Genomic DNA, 12,292 nt, shown 5'->3' with positions numbered 1-12,292 from the left:
CTCCTGTGCCCTGCAAGCTCTGCCTTCTTCTCCTCCTTCTCCTCCCGCTCAGCTGCTCCATCTCTCCCTCTGAACTCCCCTCCTCTTCCTCTCTTGTGGGCACCCATGTGACGCCCATCGACACGTCATCATCGTCACCTTCACCACCACTGACATTTGAGATCTCGGAGTAGGCAGCAACAGTGGGGACCTCCCTCCTTGGACTGATCTGGGTACTGTCGTCAGACTGCTGGGTGGCGGCCGTTGCTACCTCCTCTTCCTCATCTGATGTCAATAATGACTGCGCATCGGTAAGGTCTGGGAATGGATCGGAAAATAATTGACTCGAGTGGAGGAGCTATGGTGGTGGTGTATTTGGAGGTGCACACAGCAGAGAGTGAGGGGGGTGCAGATACAGAGGATGAGGAAGGTGCAGAAGCGGAAGGGTGAGTGAGCCACTCAACCAACTATGGTGCACCCTTTGAAGTAATCACACGCGCCTTCTCCAACTTCACACTTAGGCTCCGGCCTGGTGCACCTGCGCAACCCTTACCACCCCTGCTGAACAGCCTGCCTCTTCCTCTGCCTGTCATTTTCAAAATGACCCTGTGCCTAAGTCCCTAGAGAAGAGCAGTATTTGTGGAAGCAGGTATATCGCAGGCTTCAATCAATATTTGGTGGAAACAGGTATATCGAACCCCTTGATCAGTATTTTTTGGAAGCAGGTATATTGCGCGCCTCAATCAATATTTGGTGGAAGCAGGTATATCAAATCCCTTAATCAGTATTTTGTGGGAGCAGGTATATTGCAGCCCTCAATCAATATTTTATGGAATCAGGTATATCAAAAACCTTAATAAGTATTTTTTGGAAGCAGTTATATCGCAGCCCTCAATCAGTATTTTGTGGAAGCAGGTATATTGCAGCCGTCAATCAGTATTTTGTGAAAGCAGGTATATCAAACCCCTTAATCAGTAATTTGTGGAAGCAGGTATATCGCAGCCCTCAATCAGTATTTTGTGGAAGCAGGTATATCAAACCCCTTAATCAGTATTTTGTGGAAGCAGGTATATCGCAGGCCTCAATCAATATTTGGTGGAAACAGGTATATCGAACCCCTTAATCAGTATTTTGTGCAAGCAGGTATATTGCAGCCGTCAATCAGTATTTTGTGAAAGCAGGTATATCAAACCCCTTAATCAGTATTTTGTGGAAGCAGGTATATCGCAGCCCTCAATCAGTATTTTGTGTAAGCAGGTATATCAAACCCCTTAATCAGTATTTTGTGGAAGCAGGTATATCGCAGGCCTCAATCAATATTTGGTGGAAACAGGTATATCAAACACTTTAAAAAAAGTTTTACATGCATAAAATTCATAATACAGGAGAATTTTTTTCATGCTAACGGACATTGATCCCAGTAACTAATGTCTTGTATATTTAGTTTTAGACAGATATGACATTTTCTGTCAATACCTAAGAAAGAATTCTGTATCCGTGGTCATCTCTGTTGGGTAAAGTAACAAATTACCTTTAACATTTCCTTATGTTGCTGATGATGCTGTAGTGACAATAAGATATGTGTAAATCTCATGGATTCAATCTGCAGGTATTGTGACAGCTAGTGTGGATAAAAGTGGTGGTCCAAAGCAACCAATTTTTGATTCTTAATTTTAGGTACCGACTGGCACTCTGCTCTGCTTTTGATGACTGTGTCATGGCTACAGTTCACTTTTTAAGACGGCACAAGAATATGGAGTGGATCCTTCCTTTGTAATAATATGTGGTGACAGTTCTGGGGACAGTCTCACAGCTGGGGTTTGGCAAGCCCTTGTGGGTAGATCAGATATTCCAAAACTTCTTCTTGCCCAAGTGATGATATATCCAGTGGTCCAGATGGCTGACTTTAATGTACCCTCACACCAGCAAAATAAGATGGTGCCTTTGTTGCCTCAAGAATATGCAGTATACTACTTAATGATATACAGTACAGACCAAAAGTTTGGACACACCTTCTCATTCAAAGAGTTTTCTTTATTTTCATGACTATGAAAATTGTAGATTCACACTGAAGGCATCAAAACTATGAATTAACACATGTGGAATTATATACATAACAAACAAGTGTGAAACAACTGAAAATATGTCATATTCTAGGTTCTTCAAAGTAGCCACCTTTTGCTTTGATTACTGCTTTGCACACTCTTGGCATTCTCTTGATGGTAGTCCCCTGAAATGGTTTTCACTTCACAGGTGTGCCCTGTCAGGTTTAATAAGTGGGATTTCTTGCCTTATAAATGAGGTTGGGACCATCAGTTGCGTTGAGGAGAAGTCAGGTGGATACACAGCTTATAGTCCTACTGAATAGACTGTTAGAATTTGTATTATGGCAAGAAAAAAGCAGCTAAGTAAAGAAAAACGAGTGGCCATCATTACTTTAAGAAATGAAGGTCAGTCAGTCAGCCGAAAAATTGGGAAAACTTTGAAAGTAAGGGCTATTTGACCATGAAGGAGAGTGATGGGGTGCTGCTAGATGACCTGGCCTCCACAGTCACCGGACCTGAACCCAATCGAGATGGTTTGGGGTGAGCTGGACCGCAGAGTGAAGGCAAAAGGGCCAACAAGTGCTAAGGTGGCTACTTTGAAGAACCTAGAATATGACATATTTTCAGTTGTTTCACACTTGTTTGTTATGTATATAATTCCACATGTGTTAATTCATAGTTTTGATGCCTTCATAGTCATGAAAATAAAGAAAACTCTTTGAATGAGAAGGTGTGTCCAAACTTTTGGTCTGTACTGTATGTAGTTGGTGATCTCTCATTATCAAAAGAAATTATAAAGGTCAGCCATGTTCCTCCTGAAATAAGACAGAAGTTAAGCAAATGGTTGAGTTCTGAGGAGTTTAAAGTCAAAGGTTACAGACCACATAACATGGCGCCATTTAATAAAGACATTTCTGAGAAAGTTAAGAAAGCTCTTGACCTTCCATGTTCTCCAATGTTCTCTGATGATGCAGTGACCAGCAACTACCAAAGGCCTACATACTAATGCGAGTTGATGTTCTCCATGATGATGGGATAATGTACAAGAAACGTCTGGAGGACAATGGAGTCCTGGTGATTTGGTATCATGTTAAAGATGGCTTCCATGGAGTTGTCAGCTTCCTTGACCAGCCTGAGGTGGTGTCTGGAAAGCTGGCTGTGGATAATGTTATTAATTATATTAGAAATCTTTAAAACCTTGTATAAGTGGAGATTTGTGTTTTTGTGTTTGAGGTAACACAAGATATTACATGTTCTGTATCAAATTATAGATCTTGGCTTTATTTTAAGAGGCCTATGATAAATTTGTAATATTTTACAGAAGGACTTGTCTCACTGAGAAAACCCCTTTCCAAAAGGCCTCTCAAGCCATATGTATAGCATGGAAGGTTGTCCCCCCTATATAAATCAGAACCCATAGCACCGTAGTATCAGTGGTGTCCTGTACACCCATGTTTTACATTTGGGGTGACCATGTACTACTGTACATTGGAGCCATGAACAACCAGCACACAGATTGAAGGTCTCCCAGTCTAATTATATATCTAAATGATTAGTCTCTAGAAATGATATCCGATTGCCAGAGACATTCACAGTGATACTTAAAGCAGTCATCAGTATCAGATCGGAGGGGATCTGACACCTGGGGCCCCTGCTGATCAGCTGTTTGAGAAGGCCCCTTGAATGGGGCTGAGCTGCGCCTAGGCCACGTCACCCATGGTCATGATGACACTGGCCTAGTTAAAGCACCGAGAAGGTTGCGGAGCTCATAGTAGCTCTGAGGCCTTCTCAAACAGCTGATCAGCGGGGGTCCCAGGTGTCGGACCCTCACTGATCAGATGCTGATGACCAGAGGATAGATAATCAGTTACAAATAGTTGGATAACCCCTTTAAGCAGCTCTTACACCAGGTGCCCTTTTAACTTAATGACTTGGACTCACTCTGGTTTCAAACCAGTGCTTTCACTGATATCACAGTGCTCCATGTTATGGCTGTTTCTTTATGAGGCTGGTACACAGGTTGTGGTCTGGATTTGTAATGCGGTCTTAGCTTGCAGTGATACACTGTTATACACTCTGCACTGTCCTTTCTCTATATAAATAGGCCAAAAAAAACATTGCACAACTAGCCACCACCACAAAATTCACCCACACCATGAAACTGTCTAACAAGTCTAAAATGACTTCAAAACAAGCCCAAAATAGACATAAACAGGCGTAAACCACTATAATAAATAACCCCCCAGAGGGACACTTATGGTTCATTGTGTGATAGATCCATTTTTCCTGCAAATTTATACACTTCATTAGTTTTCATTTGCACAATAGCACAGAACTTATATGGATACAGAAATGTCTAAATTCCACATTGAATGAAACAATTAAATAATATACAGTACAAGATGGTCTCTAATATACAGAGTGGCACCAGACAAACCCTTTCTTGAGCAATATTGTAAATGTATTAATGCTAATCTATACCTCAGATCAAAAAGAGGGACATTTAAAGGGGTTGTCCTCTTTATTTATGTTGATGACCCATCCTCAGGATAGGTCATCAATATCAGATTGGCAGGGGTTCGACTGCCAGCACCCCTGCCGATCAGCTGTTTGAAGAGACCGCAACACTCATAGGATTACTGCCTCCTCTTCACTGTTTAATTGCTTGCTGTCGACATTGCAGTGTTGAGAAGGGTTAATTACAACTCCACGGTCAATGGGACGGCTTGTTCATGTTCAAAAAGTCCATGGGGACTGAGCGGTTTCATAGTGCAGGTCTAAAGCTGCATCTGCAGCGTCCCACTAGTGTACGTGGGCACTGCAAAAGCTTGTTATGTCACATGTTATATCATGTTGAATTTTATTCTTATGTGAAATCCCTGTCACCAGGCTGTCAGGTGCACTACACACATTCCACCACTAGATGGGGGTAGCACCACAGTATATATAGCTCAGTTCAGGCCTAGTTAGTCAGTTGAGAAGATGTAGGAGTTGGAGTGTGGAGAGTGTGGGAGTTGAAGAAGGAGATGGAGTAAGGAGCCAGGGGGAAGGAGGGGTCCCCTCTCCTCTCATCTCTCTCTTGGGCTCCACGGCCCAGAGGAGCCAATTTGTATCTCAGTGTCAAGCCAGGAAAATAGGCAGAGGTGAAGTCTGTATTCTACTATTCACTCCTCCGGAGTAGCAAGTGGATTTTGTCAAGTTGATTGTGGAAAAAGACAAAGGAAGGACAATAGCCATTATTCTAAGCTCTAGGCGCCTTTGTATCTAGGTGAAGAGTTTATTAGCTTCCAGCAGCCTCACTGTTATTTTCAGGACAGATAAGATTTCTGTTGCATCACTTGTGTGTAGAAGATAAAGACTTGAACTACCTCAGAGCTGAATATCAGTGAGTACACAATAACCTACTATAGCCTGAGACATAAGTACAGCTTGTTACTGGGATTCATCACATCCGACTTGCATGTGTATCAGAGACTGTTTCATAACCGGATGTAAACTGTTATCAAGAACCTGGTTACAGTAAAGTTCTCAGTTGGATTCAAACCTGCCTCATTCTTCTATCGCTATACTACCACTACTCTCATCATCTTGCACCATCAAGGTGCTGGCGTCATGACATTACCTAAGTCAGGGGCCCAGCCGCACAAGCACTCAGAAACCCAATTGTAACATCCTGAAGTATGTCACTAAACTTCTTTATCCCTGCAACAACATGTCAGGTGCATATGTATTGTCACCCTGTGTAATCTAACAATGCATTCCTTATTATATGTATTTTTCAAGGCCTGTATAATGTATTTGCTGTAATTTCCATGTACACCAGCAGGTGGCAGCAATATGTTCAGCAGACCAGAGCTAGTTTAGTAAGCCTAGACTGGAATAGTTCATTCCAGGCTAGCTCCCCCCTCTTTGAGGAGGAGTGGAATGTTCCCACATCCTACCTCATGGGGAGGAGAGGGAAGTTCTAGTGAGTGTGTACCAGCCCCCTGCTTGGGGAAGGCTGCGTTGGTGGGAGCTCCCAGTTACAGGGATCCCAACCTAGTATCCAGCCTCGGCTGAGGCTCAGGATCACTCTTCCCAGTCTGAGTCTTCTACCTCAGCTGGTGACAAGCAAGCAGCACCTCCAGAACTACAGATCTCCAGGAAGATGCCATCATACCCTGCGAGCCAGTGGCGTAACTATCAGGGAAGCAGGGGAAGCAGTCACTGTACTTCGTCACCCCGGGCCCCTGTCAAAGCAGCTGACTTCTCCTGCACTTGCTCCGCCTCTCCCCCTCCTCAGTTCTTATGATGGACACTGACCAGCAACAGGACGGCCCGATGTGGGCGGAGCTATAATAGCCCCGCCCCTTTTCTACCCGCGATTCCTGCAGCTTGAACCTTCCATGCCCAGCAAGCTGAACATCAGTTGCATTGCCACAACTGCACCAGTGATGTGAGTGGCAGGGGAACTGGGGTTATATTCAGCTTTCCCAGACTGTGCACATGTGACATGCAGTACAGTAGGAAAGCTGGGTGAATTATATCATGAAATGTCATCCAGCTTCCCTGCTATCCTGCATGGCACAAGTGCAGAGGCATTAGAGTATGGGGGAGAGGCACAGCAGGAAAGCTGGGTGTTTATATATGTGTATTGTATATGTGTGCGTCCATGTATGTGGTGACTGTGTGCATGAGTGCGCCCCTGTATGTGAAGAGTATGTGTATGAGTGCGTCCATGTATGTGAAGAGTGCGTGTATGACTGCGTCCATGTATATGGTGAGCGCATGTATGAATGCATCTATGTATATGTTGAGTGCGTGTATGAGTGTGTCCATGTATATGTTGAGTGTGTGTATGAATGCATCTATGTATATGTTGAGTGTGTGTATGAGTGCATCTGTGTATGTGGAGAGTGCGTCCATATATGTGGAGAGTGCATCCATGTATGTGGAGAGTGCGTGTATGACTGCATCCATGTATGTGGAGAGTGCGTGTATGACTGCGTCCATGTATGTGGAGAGTGCGTGTATGACTGCATCCATGTATGTGGAGAGTGCATCCATGTATGTGGAGAGTGCGTGCATGACTTCGTCCATGTATGTGGAGAGTGTGTGTATGACTACGTCCATGTATGTGGAGAGTGCGTGTATGACTGCATCCATGTATGTGGAGAGTGCGTGTATGACTGCGTCCATGTATGTGGAGAGTGCATCCATGTATGTGGAGAGTGCGTGTATGACTGTGTCCATGTATGTGGAGAGTGTGTGTATGACTGCGTCCATGTATGTGGAGAGTGTGTGTATGACTGCGTCCATGTATGTGGAGAGTGCGTGTATGACTGCGTCCATGTATGTAGAGAGTGCATCCATGTATGTGGAGAGTGCGTGTATGACTGCATCCATGTATGTGGAGAGTGCGTGTATGACTGCATCCATGTATGTGGAGAGTGCGTCCATGTACGTGGAGAGTACGTGTATGACTGCGTCCATGGCTGCAGTATGAAAAGTACAGAAGCTAAAATACTTGTGGATATGTAAAGGTAAATCAGACGAGTCTATTACAATTGCAGCGCGGGTTTTAAAGGGGTTGAGTTGAATATGAACTCCGTCAGCAACTGGAAATGTTAAAAGTCAGTAAATAAAAAGTCACAAAATAGCCATATAAGAGGGGTTTGCACAGGAGGAGGCGGTTTGTGAAGAAGTGTGTAAGTGTGTGTGGGGGGCCCCGTACAAAAATTTGCTGTGGGGCCCAGTCAGTTCTAGTTACGCCTCTGCTGCGAGCAGTCCTGTGAGTACAGATCCAAAGACCAGGAGAAGCCAAATACCTCCTCAGCTTGTCAGGCCCAAACCAAGCAGAAGACAGACAGAGCAGAAGATAGATACCTGCCAGATCTACTAGGCATATAGTATAGAAGCAGAATACATATAGATTCTTGCCACATATTGCCAATACCTGCTGGGACCCAAGACTAAAGCTGTAACTTGTATGGATCAAAGCTGCCAATCAGGTGCCAGGAGACACCGTTGACACTACAATACCTACTACACAGAGACATTATCCCCCTCTGGCATTCCTCACCTGGTACGTGAGTTATTACATCTGTCACCTACTGGTGCGGCGGAGGCGGCCAGTGTTTCCACTCCGCCGCCCAGCTACAGCCAGCTCAAGAGCCTGAACCCCGAAGTACCCCACGAGATTACAGCGTTTGCCCAGATGGCCTGGGAGTATAAGTCGGCTGTTGAAGAGTGGGTAAAACAAGTGATTGATGACCCCCAGCCGGGCGACCCCACCTTAGCTAGGAGAACCGGGACTGTTCTGTGGTTTTCTGTGGAGCGGGGAGTCGGGTTCCTCCAGGACAATTACTCCAGTACCGAAATGTTTGTGGGCCGTCGCTCAGTCAAGAGGCATTACCTGCCCCAGGCCCGGCACAACTTGTATGTGGGAGACCAGGTGGAGTACACTCCCATGCGCTCACTACAGGGTCCATTTGCTGCCGGCGTGACCCTGCTGGACAAACCGCTCACCCCTGCCGTTGTCCCAGAGACCTGGCAGGAAGATCCAGGCTCTGCGGGTAAAGTGAGAGGCCTTCAAGAAACCCCAGATGGCCGTTTGAGATTTAAGGAGCAACCTCCACCTGAGCCAGCACCTCTCATACCAGATCTGGCAGTACCACCGACCCTGATGGTAGGACAGATCAACAATTCTGTCCTTACCTTTAATCCCAAGGTCCAACCGTATCTCATGCCCCCATACATTTTGCCTTGGAAGCAGCCCCAGCAACCTGCTTCCCCCCTTCCTGAGCCCCTTCAGCCAGAGGTTCTATCACCCTCTGTGCCGGCTGGAGATCCCGGGCTACAGCAAGTCACCGCAACCTTCTCCAGGCTGTCAGCACAGCCAGTTCCTGCAGCCACCAGTAGAGGGCAGTGGCGTACAACGACGGCAGCTACCATGAGCTACCATCAGAGGCAGGAAACTCCTCTCATGAGATTCAGCAGCTCCAGCAGCGACGAGGAGCTGGACACCTTCCTGTAAGGTGTCCCTAACTACAACAGAAAAAATCTGTGACATTTTGGGAGCCATTCCATGGACTGTTACCTGACCGGTGAGGACCTGTTGGCCTTTTGTGTGGTTTTAACGTTTTATGTTTCAGGTTGCCTGTTTAGTCCTCACCCTGATGGTCATGTTTAGTAAGGACTCCCCCCATCAGTACTTAACCCCCTCATGTCCAAGTTCATCGTTTTATCCCCTTTCTCAGGTTACCTGATAGCCTGCTGCTCTTATATGACATTTGAACCCTTTGGATTACATTAACTTTTACCCTGTGGATTACAAATGGACTTTTATCAGTTTCCAGAGGATTCTACAATTTCAAGCACTTCCAGGAAAAAGGACTCAAGTTATGGCTGAACCTATCCTTGCACTTATAAAATTGCACTTTTAATATAAAAATGGTTACTTGATTTTTCATGCTATTTAATATTTTTGCACTTATAGTACCAGTTCCATGTTATGCAAGATAACCTGCCCATTGTGTGTATTATCCTTCTAGGTGCCGCAATGTGAATTTATGCACTGTTTATGATGATTGCACTTACCATTGCACTTAACAAAAATGTAGCAATTTACTTAAGTGTGCCTTTTTACAGCTCTTGTTCTCTCCCCCCCTTTATATGAACTGTCTTCATACGGATGCTGAATACTAATGGCCTACACCCGGGTAGGACCAAATGGTAAGTCCAGGCAGGTCCAGTAGTTACACAGGTACCCCTGCTGCTTTGGGAATCGTTAGAAGCCCTAGGCTGCTCCTTACCGCTTGTTTTATGTTCAGGATTGTTCCCATCCTGAGGTGTCTCATTTCCAGGAGATCCATGGGACCGTACTGCCCTCCTCCTATGACTTGCCAGAAGTGTACGGAGACGATAAATACCTCCCCTTCTGAGCCTTTTGCCTAAGGTAAGGCGCCTCAAGCCTTAGAGCCATATTCTAGCTACCCCACAGTCATCATAGTGATCGTGCTACAAGCCAAATTTCTTCAGGCTATGGTGCAGGGAAGGGAATACAGGATAAAGCCACCCTTTCATTTGCGGGCATTCCATTACATAATGGTGGGATTACGGAGTAAAGACACCCCCATGCTTTCTTTGATGTCTACAGAGCTCAGGACATACAAAGTCAGTCAGTAAAGGTTTTGCTTAGTGCAGTATTTAGGTTACCTGGTTATACCAAGAGAAGGAAACTGTGTGTTGGACACCTTACTCTAGCGGGCAGGAACCTGGGGAAAGCCGTTTTATGTTTTGTCTATGTATGTCATTATATGTAATTCACGCAGCACTTTGTATTTATTGGGTACCCAGAGCTGATTCCTCACCCTCCTAAGCATACGCTGAGGACGGCTTCACTTAAAGTAAAGGGGTATGTAACATCCTGAAGTATGTCACTAAACTTCTTTATCCCTGCTACAACATGTCAGGTGCATATGTATTGTCATCCTGTGTAATCTAACAATGCATTCCTTATTATATGTATTTTCCAAGGCCTGTATAATGTATTTGCTGTAATTTCCATGTACACCAGCAGGTGGCAGCATAATGTTCAGCAGACCAGAGCTAGTTTAGTAAGCCTAGACTGGAATAGTTCATTCCAGGCTAGCTCCCCCCTCTTTGAGGATGAGTGGAATGTTCCCACATCCTACCTCATGTGGAGGAGAGGGAAGTTCTAGTGAGTGTGTACCAGCCCCCTGCTTGGGGAAGGCTGTGTTGGTAGGAGCTCCCAGTTACAGGGATCCCAACCTAGGATCCAGCCTCGTCTGAGGCTCAGGATCACTCTTCCCAGCCTGAGTCTTCTACCTCAGCTGGTGACAAGCAAGCAGCACCTCCAGAACTACAGATCTCCAGGAAGAAGCCATCATACCCTGCGAGCGGTCCTGTGAGTACAGATCCAAAGACCAGGAGAAGCCAAATACCTACTCAGCTAGTCAGGCCCAAACCAAGTAGAAGACAGACAGAGCAGAAGATAGATACCTGCCAGATCTATTAGATATATATTATAGAAGCAGAATACATATAGATTCTTGCCACATATTGCCAATACCTGCTAGGCCCAAGACTAAAGCTGTAACTTGAATGGATCAAAGCTGCCAATCACTAAGTAAAGACAAGTTGGATTATATTCCCTGTTTGGATCTCATTCCTTCCTCAATTACTCCTACTGACCACTCTCCATTTTATTGCAAGTGAGCCAGGATCCAGGAGTCCAGCCGTACCAAGGTAGGAGACACCGTTGACACTACAATACCTACTACACAGAGACATTATCCCCCTCTGGCATTCCTCACCTGGTACGTGAGTTATTACATCTTAAAGGGCCCTGCTACAGTACCTGCGCAAGCTGCAATTGGCATCACAAATTATTACACATATATCCTGACCCACTGCATAGCTGACCCACTGTACCAGTGTCCTGCTCATTGCACAATCACCATCAAGGGCACCTCGATCACCACCTGGCCGGTGTCCCCTGTAATAGAGTGTGCCCCGGAGAATCCAGTGTTGTTCTCCCCTTCACCGCACTGCTGGCCCAGGGAGGCATCTGCTAAACTGTGAGAAACCGATGAACTATTGTATCCTTCTGCCCACCGTGAACCTCACGTGTTCTACCCCTGTGGACTGGCACGTTGTACATCATTGTCTTTGAAACCCTCCACTAAGAGGGTAAGCCACAAAAGGTAATTGCTAAAAAAAGCTCCCTGTTCACAAGCATATCAATGGAAAGTTGAGAGGAAGGAAAAAGTGTGGTAGAAAAAGGTTCACAGGCAACAGGGATAACTGCAGCCTTGAAAGGATTGTCAAGAATAGATCATTCAAGAATTTGGGGAGATTCGCAAGAAGGAGAATGTGGCTTCAAGGAGTCAGTGCTTCAAAAGCCACCACACACAGACATATCCAGTACATGGGCTACGATGGTCATATTCCATATGTCAAGCCACTTATGACCCAGAGATAACATCAGACGTGTCTTGCCTGGGCTACAGAGAAAAAGGACTGGACTGTTTCTCAGCAGTCCAAAGTCCTGTTTTCAGAAAAAAATCTTATAGCACTTCAGGCTTCTCTCTGTTGACAAGCTTTATGGAGATGCTGATTTCAATTTCTAGCAGGACTTGGCAGCTGCCCACACTGCCAACAGTACCAATACCTGGTTTAATAACCATGGTATTACTGTGCTTGATTGGCCAGCAACTCACCTGACCTAAACCCCATAAAGAAGCTATGAGGTATTGTCAAGAGGA

The 12,292-nt window shown here is 45.3% G+C and overlaps 1 protein-coding gene across 1 annotated transcript; it reads left to right on the top strand.

Annotated features, from left to right (window-relative positions):
- Positions 1 to 344: 344 nt before the first annotated feature.
- On the top strand, positions 345 to 3,218 carry LOC120993878 (arylacetamide deacetylase-like 4; the record flags this gene model as incomplete). Its single annotated transcript, XM_040422368.1, is given in 6 exon segments — positions 345 to 360; positions 1,424 to 1,493; positions 1,657 to 1,712; positions 1,715 to 1,966; positions 2,789 to 2,998; positions 3,001 to 3,218. Coding segments are annotated over 6 exon segments (822 nt in total), but the record flags the coding sequence as incomplete, so codon positions are not given.
- Between the last annotated feature and the right edge of the window lie 9,074 nt (positions 3,219 to 12,292).

Source organism: Bufo bufo, chromosome 1, assembly GCF_905171765.1.
Source record: "Bufo bufo chromosome 1, aBufBuf1.1, whole genome shotgun sequence".
In the NCBI taxonomy this organism is placed as follows: Eukaryota; Metazoa; Chordata; class Amphibia; order Anura; family Bufonidae; genus Bufo; species Bufo bufo.
The sequence above is the reverse complement of the archived record's forward strand: the minus strand, read 5'-3'. Positions and strand labels throughout refer to the sequence as shown.